Source organism: Pipistrellus hanaki, assembly GCF_964339955.1.
Source record: "Pipistrellus hanaki genome assembly, chromosome: 4".
Lineage (NCBI taxonomy): Eukaryota > Metazoa > Chordata > Mammalia > Chiroptera > Vespertilionidae > Pipistrellus > Pipistrellus hanaki.
In genome coordinates, this window is record NC_140506.1 from 69,385,577 (window position 1) to 69,399,187 (window position 13,611).

The 13,611-nt window shown below is 39.1% G+C and overlaps 1 protein-coding gene across 1 annotated transcript in view; it reads right to left on the bottom strand.

Annotated features, from left to right (window-relative positions):
• Positions 1-13,611, bottom strand: part of FBN2 (fibrillin 2) — a 241,195-nt gene that overhangs the window by 95,969 nt on the left and 131,615 nt on the right. The window contains exons 11-15 of the mRNA XM_084880950.1: positions 12,940-13,077; positions 9,061-9,180; positions 8,054-8,179; positions 7,069-7,191; positions 5,251-5,373 (exon numbers count right to left, since the gene is read on the bottom strand). Of these exons, the coding sequence (XP_084737076.1) occupies positions 5,251-5,373; positions 7,069-7,191; positions 8,054-8,179; positions 9,061-9,180; positions 12,940-13,077 (630 nt within the window). The remainder of the gene's footprint in view (positions 1-5,250; positions 5,374-7,068; positions 7,192-8,053; positions 8,180-9,060; positions 9,181-12,939; positions 13,078-13,611) is intronic.

Here is a 13,611-nt window from a genome sequence, read left to right on the forward strand (position 1 = left end):
AGGGAAGGTAGGGAAGGGTGAGAGTAAGGAGGAGAGATCATCCAAAGGACTTGTATTCATGCATATAACCTAACCAGTGGACACAGACAACAGAGGGGTGAGGCCATGAGTGGGGGGATAGGGGAGTAATGGGGGAATAAGGGCACATATGTAACACTTTAATCAATAAAGACATTAAAAAAATCTTAGAAGAATCCATATGCAGCAAAATATCAGGCGTATCTCATAGTAATATCTTTACTGACATTCTGCTTAGGACAATGGAAATTAAGGAAAAAATAAAGAAAAGGGATGACATCAAAATAAAAAGCTTCTGCACAGCAAAAGAAACCATCAACAAAACAACAAGAAAACCCAATGCATGAGAGAACATATATGCCCATGATACATCCGATAAGAGTTTAATCTCTAAAATTTATAGGGAACTCATACAACTTAACAAAAGGAAGATAATATAATAAAGAATTAGCAAAGGATCTAAATAGACACTTTCAAAAGTAGACAGAAAAAAGCCGAGAGACATATAAAAAATGCTCAAATTCACTAATCATCTGAGAGGTGCAAATCAAAATGACAATGAGGTACCATCTCACACCAGTCAGAATGGCTATCATCAACAAATCAACAAGTGCTGGCCAAGGATGTGGAGAAAAAGGAACCCTCCTGCACTGCTGGTGGGAATGCAGACTGGTGCAGCCACTGTGGAAAACAGTATGGCATTTCCTCAAAAAACTAAAAATGGAACTCCCATTTGACCCAGTAATCCAACTTCCAGGAATATATCCCAAGAAATCAGGAGCACCAATCAGAAAGAATATATTATATGCACAGCTATGTTCATAGCAGCACAATTTTCAATAGCTAAGATTTGGAAACAACCTAAATGCCCATCAGCAGATGAGTGGATTAAAAAACTATGGTACAACTACACAATGGAATACTACCCTGCTGTAAAAAAATAAGGAATTCCTACCATTTGCTACAGCATGGATGGAACTAGAGAGCATTATTGTAAGTGAAATAAGCCAGTCGGAGAAGATAAGTACCATATGATCTCACAAAATAAACTGACAAAATGGAACCAGAAGCATGGATACTTAGAACAGACTGGCCAGTGCCTGATGGGAGAGTGAGGCGTGAGTGACTGGATAAGAAGGTGAAAGGATTAGCTCAGGAACATATATGCATACTGCATGGACCCAGGCAATAGCATGGTGAAGGCCAGGGGAAGCAGAGATAAATGGAGGTGGGCTAAGTGGGAGGGAAATGGGTGACATATGCAAAAATGTCAACATTAAAATCCTCTTTAATAAAAGAGAAATGCAAATTGACCGTGCCTTTGCTACACCCACCAGCCAATCAGGGTGAGTATGCAAATCAACCCAAACAAGACAGCGGTTAATTTGCATATCCAGGCCAGAGCGAAGACTGAAGACAGCGTGGAAAGAAGCCAAGTGCTGCAGAAGGGAGCAAAGCTTTGGAGAAGCAAGCAAGCGGAGCTTCGGTAAAGGAAGGGAAGCAGGTGGGCACGGAGAAGGGAGAGAAGCCAGTGTGGCGGGGAAGGAGGGAAGCAGGTGGGGCAGTGGAGACCGCAGCAGGAAGCCCTATTACAGAAATCTTCCTGCAAGGGGCATCTAGTTTTTTAATAAAAAGAGAAGCTTTTTTTTTTTTGTTTGTTTTTTTTAAAGTATTGTTTGGGGTTCTTTTTTAGCAAGCGCTAGATTAAGTGTTGCTGGTATTATCCTCCTCACCTGTGACGCCTTTGAAGAGCTCTGTACCCACCTCTGCCCAGAATACCTAACAGGCCAAGGTGAGTGGCTGCTATTCCTTTCACAGGTGCAGTTGGAGGTGAGATCAGCCTCTATTCACATGGGTAACAAGGCCAAGGATGGGCATGTTCTGTGCATTTGACACAGGCTACATAAGGCGAGGGTCCTAAAATGACCATGTGAAGGGGTGGTGAGAATCACAGAGACCGTCTGAAGTGGACTGATGAAAGACAGGGTTGGGGGGCAAGGAGTGGCCACAAGGAAGAAAAATGCAGTGCCTGCATCTCAGGAAGGACAGCTGAATGCCTCCAAAGGACCCATGAAGTCACCCACAAGGAAGAAGTTGGCTTTAAACATCAGTGAAACCCAGAAATCTTGAAGCCGTCCCAGGAAAGTATCAGTGTGTCTGCCTCCTCCCCTCCCCTCATGTACTCTTGCTCCCAGTGTAGTTAGAAAATGTCCTGCTCATGAAGGTTATACCTGCCTGTGAGTCAGCCTTCTTTAATGTACTAGTTACAAAAACAGTTTAATTTTCTGAAAATAAAAACTCACATTTCAGTATCTAGGGAAACGAAAACAAATAAAAAAGAAATCTAAAGTTAAAATGCTAAACAAAATACTAATTCATCGCAGTGACTCATTTCTAATTAACTCCAACAATCAGTGGATCTCCAAAAGCATCACAAAAGGCAGAAGACATGAAGAAAACACATCTAGCATGTTATGGGAAGAGTAACATAACTTTACACACAAAGGTGCTTTCATTAAGAAGTTTAAGTGAGCACCAGAATGAAAAGCCGGAGAGGGCTTTTTAGCAGTTTCTGATGCCTTTTCAGTATGTAAACAAGAGAATAATTTTGTGTGTTTGAACACTGAATTCCTAACAACTGCTCAAAATATGTTGGTTGCTTAAAATAAAAATAATTTCTCCCTCCAAAACTGGTTTGGTACTCATTGTAGATTTTGACAGAATCTTTTAGGTAAAGGAAAAAGTCAACTAAGTGTATCAAAGCAACTGAAAATCTTTGAGCTATCTAAGCAGGAAGGAGCTACATTCTGGTAGTTGCTGTATTTGAAATATCCCTGAACAGCATGCTGACAATTTTGTATGCTGAAATTCTGTAAGTCCTAGATGGGACAGAGTGGATGAACTTAAATGGACAGATTATTTCCATCTGCTGTTGCTTTTTCGTCTCTCCCTCTCCCATCTTCCTCCCCCTCCAGCCCCTCCGGGATCCAAATGTTTTGATTCCCACAGTGAGAGTAAAGCTTTATCATACTATACCTAAGAAAGAATTTCATTTCTCTTAAAATTACTTTTAAACTAATGAGTATGTCTGCTGTCTAGAGTATAACCTGAAAATAGAGGGTACAAAATAGCTAATGTACCCTGGAGGTCTCATGAAAGAGCTTCAGAGGAAAAAAGGCAATAAATGTATTTTTACAACTAACTCACTCTGCCACTGTGATCATGAGAACATAGCAGTTGGTTTGAAATGCCAATTATATTTTTGTCTTCCTGTTTCTTTAAAGCTGATGACTGGTAACGTTATTTTCATGGGACACTTTTCACAAAAGTATCCAAAACAAATTTCTTATGGCTTAAAATAAAATTCTTTCTCATGTTTTTTCTCTTGTTTCTATAGTTAATTGCACAGTGATGAATAATCCTATCTAATAACAGTGTGATATGCAAGTTGACCATCATTCCAACACACAAAGATGGATGCCCCCATGTGGACTGGACACAAGATGGCCACCACAAGATGGCCAGCAGGGGAGAGGAACTGTGGGCAATCAAGTCCAGCAGGGGAGGACAGTTGGAAGAGACCAGGCCTGCAAGAAAGGACAGTTGTGGAGGATCCAGGCCTGCAGGGGAGGCAGTTTGGGGGGACCAGGCCTTCAGGGGAGGACACTTAGAGGTGACCAGGCCAATAGGAGATAGTAGCTAGGGGTGACCAGGCCAGCAGGGGAGGAAAGTTAGGGGTGACTGGGGTGGCAGAGGAAGGCAGTTGGGGGTGACCAGGCCTGCAGAGAAGGGCAGTTGGGGGGGACCCAGGCTTGCAGGGGAGGGCAGTTGGGGGCAACCAGACTGGAAGGGGAGGGAAATTAGGGGTAACCAGGCTGGCAAGGCAGGGCAGTTAGGGGTGACTAGGCTGGCAGGGGAGAACAGTTAGGAGAAACCAGAATGGCAAGGGAGGGCAGTTAGGAGTGACCAGGCCACCAGGGGAGGGCAGTTGGGAGCAATTGGGCTGGCAGGGGAGCAATTTGGCATCAATCAGGCTGGTAGGGGAGTGGTTAGTGGATGATCAGGCTAGCAGGCAGAAGTGTTTAGGGGCAATCAGGCAAGCAGGCAGGCAGTTGAGTGGTTGGGAGCCAGCAGTCCTGGATTGTGAGAGGGATATCCCTTGAGGGGTCTCAGATTGGAGAGGGTATAGGCTGGGCTGAGAGATACTGACACTCCCCTGTGCACAAATTTAGTGCACTGGGCCTCTAGTAACTATATAAAAACATTTTTGCTTTTGACATAAGTCCAAGAGCTAGGGTACTGATTATTTATATTTTAATTTTGTGTAGATACAAATAAGAGTTTACTTAAATATAACTATAATCCCCGTTTCCTGCCGTTTTTGTTATTAATTACGATATATAAATTTACTGTATTTAGAAACTCAGTTATCTAACATCATTAACGATGCTGGGTTAAGGACACTTTTTTTCTTCTTCTCTGGCATTTAAAAAACAATTTCTTATTGATTTCAGAGAGGAAGGGAGAAGGAGAGAGAGAGAGATAAGAAACATCAATGATTAGAATCATTGACAGATTGCCTCCTGCATACTTCCTATTGGGGACTGAGCCTGCAACTCAAGCACATTCCCATGACCAGGAATCAAACCATGACCGCCTGGTTCATCAGTCAATGCTCAACATAGGTTAACACTCAACCCCTGATCCACACTGGCCAGGCTCCAGAATTTTTGACTGGCCTCTCCTCAGAGCCTTCTGAGGAAGCTAGCTGGGGTATCTATCCATTTCTTAAAACAGCTTTATTGATACATGATTCATATCCCATAGATTTCATCTATTTAGAAGTGTACAATTCAATAGCTTTCAGCATGTTACTAGATATGTACAATCATCACTACAGTGATTGTAGAACATTTCATTATCACAGAAATACCTTTTAGCTATCACCTCCTCTCCTGCCACCCTGCCCTCTCTTCTAAGCAACCACTGACTTTCTCTGTCTCTGTAGATCTGCCTATTATGGACATTTCTTATGAAAGCAATTGCATTTATGTGGTCCTTTATAACTGGCTTCTTCCACTTAGCTTGTTTTCAAGGCTCATCCTTGCTTTCTCATGTACCAGTATTTCATTCCTTTTGATGGCTAAACATTATTCCACTGGATGGAACTATCTCTGCTCCCTTTTCAAAGATTATTTGGACACTGGGGACACATTATAGTGTTTCACTTACCGACGCATACACGTCCATCCACACCCACAGCCAGGCCTGGGGGACAGTCACAGCGGAAGGACCCTTCGTTGTTGATACAATGTCCATTCATGCAGATTCCTGGGGTTTGGCATTCGTCAACATCTGCCCAGAGGGGAACACAAGCCAGGCCATGACTGGATAAATTTAACTTTCTTTTTACCTGTTGTCTCTGCTCTATACTTTCAACCTTTTGTTTTTAATTTTGAATTTGTGGAAAACAGATGTTATAATAATTTTTTAAATTAAATTTACCAGGGGAATCTTGTATCTTTATACTCTTCTGAAACATTTTCAGAAAGACTAAGTGAAAGTTTACCCATCTGAAAAAAAAACCCAGCCTTACTCTTTTTTTCATTATTTATTTGGCAATGCAGTTTAATATACATAATATTTAATCCCAATTAGTTAAGTGAAACAAATTCTTAAAAGGTAAACTTTTGTAATCACTTTTTACTTATACAAACACACACAATTCTAACTACGAGGAATGTTTTAATATTAATTTTATCAGTTCATAATATCAAAATAGTTTGGGGTATCTATTAATTTTCAATCTGCTGCAAATTATCATAGGTAACTCACAATTAGAAGGCTCCTCAAATGATGAAACAGCCTTTAAAACACAGGGCTGCTAAATCATGGACATTTCAAGTCTTACGGACTACAACATTTGTAATAAGAAAATTAAAAATAATTTAAAGAAAGCAGAAATTGGTGAGATTTAGGTTGTCTTTCTATGCGTATTTAATTTTCTTAAGAAATTCTGAAATAAATCACATGCTATAATGTAATGCTACACACTGGATGAACATAATGCTAATTTCATATCCTCTGTTACATCCAAGGCAAGCTAACCTTGGAGATGACATCCGAGTGATGAGTTCAATCAGCAAAACTACAATGGTTCTATTTAATCATATACTCCCCTATCTTGACTAGTCAAGAAGCATTTTTTTAATTTTTATTCAGAAACATGAGAATCAGTCTTGATTTTTCTCTCTCTAATGTCCCTGGAATTCCACTGAAATTATAGGGATTAGTTATGAGTCTTATTTAGTATTCAAATAAATTTGTGCAATTGAAGGCAGAAACCATCCACAAAGTTAATTTTGTCTAAAATGAGGAAGCTGGCAGGGGAGAGGGGGGGGGTGAAGGGGGGAACAAGCTTTTTTCTTAGTAGGAACTGCAAAATTTGTTTCATCTTACTAAATTCCAATTGTGAGTATTCACATAAGATAGCCTTATTTATTTCTAAGAGGCATTATCTTTTGCTAAATTATCACCAGAGCTTGGCCTTCATAATGCTTTTATGAAAAAAACAACTGATAGGATATTTAAATTATTTCTTCATTAAATCAATGTAAGATTTTTAGATAATGATGTAATCATAAATGATCTGTATATTAGCTTTATGGAAAAGATGTAATTCAAAACTAATAATAATCGACAGTCAAAAATCTAGTTCTGAGAGCACACAAAACCTTTCAAGATTTTTCCTTCCCCTTTTTAATTTAGGGCAGAGACAAATTATTTATACTTGTCTCTTTCAGACTTACTAGAACCTATCTGTCATACTCTAATTTTTCCTGTATCATTATTAGTTTTGTAAAATATTATTGTTCCCTAGACAAAATGCGTCTTTCTAGGAAGCTTTAGACACCTGCCTGACTGAATTAGCAAGAGATGTGAATAATATAAAATCCATATGAAGGAACTGAAGTAATTCTTGCGTGATTCATTCAAAGAAAAAAGATGGTTTCAATCACAGTGATTTTCCTATCTCAAAGCCACACATACCAGTACAGTAACGCCCATTTGGAGCCAAGACAAATCCTGGTTTGCAGATGCACTTGAAGCTGCCATCTTCATTAATGCACATCCCATTCAAACACATGTTGGTAGTTGTACATTCATCATGATCTGCGGAGGAGAGAGAGGAACTCACACCCCTGGCCTTGAGGGAACTAGTTTCCTCTCCTTCCACAAACAATCAAATTCCACTGCGTAAATGAGCCATATGCTCACGAATTCTTCCCAACCCCCCTAATATGAATGCAAACTGAGTGAGAGCAAATAGTGTAGGGAATGCGCATAAGGGATGTAAAGGAAAATAGTTAAGTAAATTTTGTGCTTAGTGGCTATTAAAACCACATGAGTAGCTTTTATTTTGATTTCCAAAAAAGTTAATATGATTTCAGGGATTTTTTTTCTTCTTCTTTTGTAAGGAGAATGACGCAATGACAAACTTCACTGTAAGTGAAATGATCTGGACTTTTATTAGTGGGTGAACTCTGTGTTGCTGTGTGAATGGAATATTTCTGTGAAGTAATGGTACCTGCTGTACTACTAGACATCACTAGGAACACAAATTTAGAGATTTGGTTTTCACATATACCGAACATTTTTATATATCCCCAGAGTGAGGATGGGGGGAGACCTGTTTTATCTTGTCAGTGTTGTCACCCCAATATGTGAAATGCAGTAGGTAGTAATAATTATTACAAAGCATAACTGCTACTTACAATTAAACATATACTACAAGGAAATTTCCAGAAGCAGCAAAGTATTCCTTGTTATAAAATTTGCCAAAAAAAGAAATAAATAAAAATCTGTTGTTTCACTTAAACAGTCTTATGTTAAATGCATTCATATTTTCCCTGAGTCACCTGAAGAACTTTCGCATATTCATTGTGTGAGCTTTCATGGAAATAGCATATATGCTTCTAAATAAAAATGTATATCCTTTAAAAATCTTTTGCAAAGGAGCAGGCAATTTCCATACCAACACAGTTTTTTCCATCTGTAGTTAATTCAAAGCCGGCATTGCAAATGCACTGGAAACTTCCATCTGTGTTCACACATCGACCGTTTTTACAAAGAACCCCATTCTGGATGCATTCATCAATATCTGGGAAAATTAAGAATGGCCAAACATTTTTATTTTACAATAATTAAAGATACAAACAGTAAGATAATGAATTTAAGTTTAAAAACCCAGTTTATTTTTACATGTAATATACAAAATCATGCTGCTTCTTTAGCAAAATTTCCATTTCTCACTAACCTTTTCTTTCTTCTTGGGTAGGTAGATGTACCAATTTTAAAGCTTTGATAATTCAAGAGGGAAAGAGAGGAAGATGAAATGGGTGTGCAGTGAACCTAACCGAGGGCAGCTAGGGGAGCTGTTTTTGACACAGTGGTTGAAGACCTCAAACATCAGAGCAAGGAGCTGAGTAAGAATCAGGTAACTACAGAATATTTGGATTAAGAGCAACACGATGAAAACTTCTGGAGCAAGTTTGTTTGAGCAACTACTCGTGGATGAATAGGAAATGGACAAGAAGACAAGCAGAGTCATCTGTGAAAGGAATTCCTAGATGAATCAGCAGTGAGGTAGAGAGTTTGGACCATGGTAGAGACCAGGCATAATTTGGTGTTGGACTGTGTGTGAGGTTCACAGGAAACAGAAGGTGAAAATGACTATAAATATTAAATCCCATTAACCCGAGAGCAGTGATGCTACTGGTGTTACTCAGAAAAAGAAAGCTGTGATTTAGGGAAGAAAGATACACTGAATTTTTGTGAAGCCAGATACCATGATGCCTGGGTTATTTATGCAAATAATGTTTATGTATAAAGGGAGCCCTTCTGAAGGAACAGAAATCTGTAATAACGGAACAGCGCTTATTTCATTCCATGTTTTATCTTAATAAATCTACTTTTAACCTCAACAGCCTGGGTCGCTGTATTTCACGGAACATTTTCACATGTGAAAGCAAACTGCCTTACCAATGCATGCTTGCTTGGTAGGAGTCCTCTGGAATCCAGCATGACATTTACAATAATAGGATCCAGGTGTGTTAACACAATCTCCATTAGTGCAGGGATTTGATGTGCATTCATCAACATCTGTGAGCAGCAAAAGGAACCATTATAGACTTCACTCCATTTCTAGAAATGTTTGTTTAAAGTACATTTAGGCCCCCTAAATTTGAGAGGCTAGTTGGTGGTAATAGTCTAAATAGCAGAGTATTTATAAATGAATGAACATTCCGTTCTTTAAATACAGAGGCCGGTATGGATATTTACAAAAATATTGCCTATTGAAGAGTACAAGCAAATTTGCTTTAATCAAGAAATAATGATTTTTCAATCTGAATAATGCACAATGATTAAAAGCATCGACTCTGTAAAGACGCAGCCATGAGTTCCAATAGGCTATTGTGCTTACTATCGTTAGTAGTCTGGGCAAGTGAATAGCTTTTCTAGCCTCAGGATAATGTTAGAAAGTCAATCGAAATTTTTGAAAATATATATTTATATTACATGTTGTCACTTCTATTAGTTTTAATGAGAGTGATAGCTGGATTATGGGATTTCTTTATCATTTTGTGAACTCAACTACATATGTAACTATATATGCATAGAGGCTTGATAATATTTTGTAGTAACAAACAGAGGTTGGGGCAAAAGTGGAAATTAATTAAAACAAAGCCTATTATTTTCAGTAGCTTCAGGCTTATCTAGGATCTTAATAATGGCACAGGATTTTTTTTAGTTTTGCTCCTACACTCAAGCCCCTCTAAGGCCTGATTAAATGCAAACCCATCAGAGAATTCAGGAACTGCACAACCAAATGACAATATGAACAGTCTGAAAGTCAACTCCCAGAAAAATCACATGTAAGAAAAGTTTAATTCATCTTTTCTCAGCAATGCCCACTAAATAGTATTTTGAATACTAGCAATTAAAAACATGGCTGGCTGGTGAGGGCATAATGACTTGCCATTTCACATACGTGTAGAAGCCATTAACATATACAATTTCAGCTAAATCAGAGAGCACAACAATAAAATCAATTCACAGGTTTAACATTTTAATAAACAGATTACTCTTTTCACAGATGTTCTTAAAACAGGAACTGTACTCTATCAAACTCACCAACCTCAATTATATAAACACTCAGACGGAATGCAATTAAGCTCTCTCTAGTAAAGGGGGGTGGGGAATCTCATAGCAAACACACACACACAACAAAAAGAAAAAAACGAAATTAAATGTTTTTTTGATTCATTCAAAGACACCTTCAGCCCATTAAGAGTCACTTACATTTAAACTTTTGGTCGATAATATCAATTCTACTGAGCCAAAGGAATGAAGCAAAATGAAAAAAGAGAGTTAGAGTGTTAGTAAGCATACAAAGTATAATTAATGAGCTTTCCAATACGAAATTTCATGTTCAGTGTGCAGTGTTCAAGATCCCTTAAGTTCTATGTCTTTGTAATACAGATTGTAACAATTAAAACTGTGCTGTAGATGTATCTTTACAGAAGCTTCATTGTGAATATCTGTTCTAGTGAAAAACATGCATCCAACCCCCTCTCTTTAGATAAACTTTCTGAGAAGCTGGGTCAGAACCTTTCCCTTCCCTTAAGAACCTGTTCTCAAAGCCTCTAGTTCCTGGATTGCCTCTGCCAGTATTGTGCCACTAAAGCTCCAATTCATTGCTGTTTCCATAGCCCCTTGGCTAAAGAACCAGTACCCAGAGAAGAGAATTCCTCACTTATTTATTTTTATTTTGGAAGGACAGCAATCACCAAAAACGTTCTAGTGACTAAAATCCATGACTTTCACACCCACTGGTTTTCTAAGCTAATGGTTAAATTCTCAGATACTATTGGCATAATAAATTGTAACTTTTAAAAAAGTACTTTATATTCCAACTTAGCAAACACCTTTAATTTGCAAGGCTCTAAGATTATCTTTGCCCCCCTTCCCCCAAAAAAACAACAAAAATTATTTCTTACTCTTCCAAAATAGAATAATTTAGATGGACTTAAAAACCACTGCTAACAGCAGTATGACTTAGACAACAAAAGAGTCACAAAAATTCATCTTAAATTAGAATTCTCAGGAAAAGGAGAGAATAAATTGATGAGTAAAGACAACTTTCCAGATCTCAGGAGTAACTCATAATAGCAAAATGGACCCAATTCTATTTTCCTGGTCTTTGATCCTTTAATACAGTTATTGACTTTCATGTGATAGCACTCCCTCAGTATCTAAAGGAAGTTTCCAAACAGCAAGGGCAGTTTATTATTCCTTAAAATGCAGGTGCAATTAACACAGTCACCACTTTATCTTGGGCTTATGTCCTCTTTAGCTTTTTCTGACATCCCAATGTGTTGTTTCTAACTCAAATTGGCTAGAAGTTGACACTCGAAAGAGTATAGGATGAAAAACATTAAAAACTTCTCTTCTGAAAAGACGCTCCAATACTAATCTTTGTCCCTACATATTGTAGTAGAACGATAACTCTGCCTAGATTTTAACTTTTAAGGGCTGGGTGATGAGATCAAACTAGAATGGAACTGTCTATAATAATGTTTGGGTAAAACGCATAAGTTTAAGATTTATGTTAACACTAGAGGCCCGGTGCATGAAATTCATGCACCAGGGGTGTGTCCCTCAGCCCAGCCTGCACCCTCTCCAATCTGGGACCCCTCAGGGGATGTCCGACTGCCCATTTAGGCCCGATCCTACTGGCAGTTGGACGTCCCTCTCACAATCCAGGACTGCTGGCTCCCAACTGCTTGCCTGCCTGCCTGCCTTCCTGATTGCACCTAACCTTTTCTGCCTGCCAGCCTGATCACCCCCTAACCACTCCCCTGCCAGCCTGATTGATGCCTAACTGCTCCCCTGTCAGCCTGGTGACCCCTAACTGCCCCCCCTCTCCCCCCCTTGCAGGCCTAGTCCCTCCCAACTGCCCTTCCCTGCTGGCCATCTTGTGGCAGCCATCTTGTGTCCACATAGGGGCAGCCATCTTGTGTGTTGGAATGATGGTCAATCTGCATATTACTCTTTATTAGATAGGATAGAGGCCTGGTGCATGGGTGGGGGCCAGCTGGTTTTCCCTGAAGGATGTCCTGGATCAGGGTGGGGGTTCCCTTGAGGCATGGGATGGCCTGGGTGAGGGGCCTGTGGTGGTTTGCAGGCTGGCCACACACCCCCGGCAACCCAAGCAGAGGCCCTGGTATCTGGGATTCATTTATCTTATATAATTGAAACTTTGTAGCCTTGAGTGGAGGCGTGGGCTGGCCAGGGTGTACAGAAAGCTTGGCTTCCTCCATTGCTGGGGAAACCCAAGCTTACTATTTGCTCCATGGCCGTAGCCAACTTGGTTGGGTTAATGTTCATATGCGCTCCTGATTGGTTGGTGGGTGTGGCTTGTGGATGTAGTGAACTGATGGTTAATTTGTATATTAGTCTTTTATTAGATAGGATACTAGCTATGCAGACATACAATCCCAATATTACGTTGGACATAGAGTTTATTAAAAGGGTGGCAGTAGGCGTCTCACCTGGGTTCCAGGAAAAATATGTTAAGTCATTCATTTTACATGGTTAGTTCATTTCCTATGCATCTAGCATTGTACTAACCAAGGAGAGACAGAGCCAGAAATCTAACATTTAGGGTGGGGGATTCTTGATGTGGCCTAGCTCAGCAGTAGGTTAAGAAAGCATAGGAAGACCACGCACACAGGAGAGACAGTTTGGGAATTAGCTTTTCTTCAAAAGACTTTTTTTTTGTATCACATTCAGTCCAATTTATCTGTACAGTGTAAAAGCTATCAAAGACTAAGAAGGCTTAAAGAGTCATGAGCTTACCTATGCAATCCCCATTTGCATCCTGCTTATAGCCCATGTTGCACTCACAGCGGTAGCTAGAAACAGTAGGTATGCAGCGTCCGTTTAAACAGAGATTAGCATGGTGCTTGCAGATATCTATTGTCTGGTTCAGAATAGCTATGGAAAATTAAAACACAAGCGATAGTGCATCATTACATGGATTACTTTTTTTTAGAGCTAATTTTAAAAGCATATTTAATAGTACATTCATTAGGTGTATATATCAAAAGCTCACATTATTCTAGATTGTATTAAAACTTTAAGGTTGATGATCTTAAAAATATTCTTGTGACACATGGTTGTAACTGGCATTTGTTAAGTTATGCATCTGGAGACTTTGCCCACAATAATGTCTTTAAAATGTCAGGAATGTTCTACTGTACATTTGAATGCTTTCCATTTCCTTTTTTGTAACTGTGCTGAATATTCAGATATAGTATACAGGCAATATGCCAAAAATAATAAACACCACACCGTGGGACATCATAAAATATTATTAGCAAGAGCAGCTCTTTTAAAAAGAATGAACTCAAATGTCAAGTACACCAATGCCAATTCTGGCCTAAAGCCCACAGTTCTCGATTTCTTAAGTTATTCAACAAAAAAGAGTGAGGAAAAGAAAGATATTTCATTATAATATTTGGATAGGCA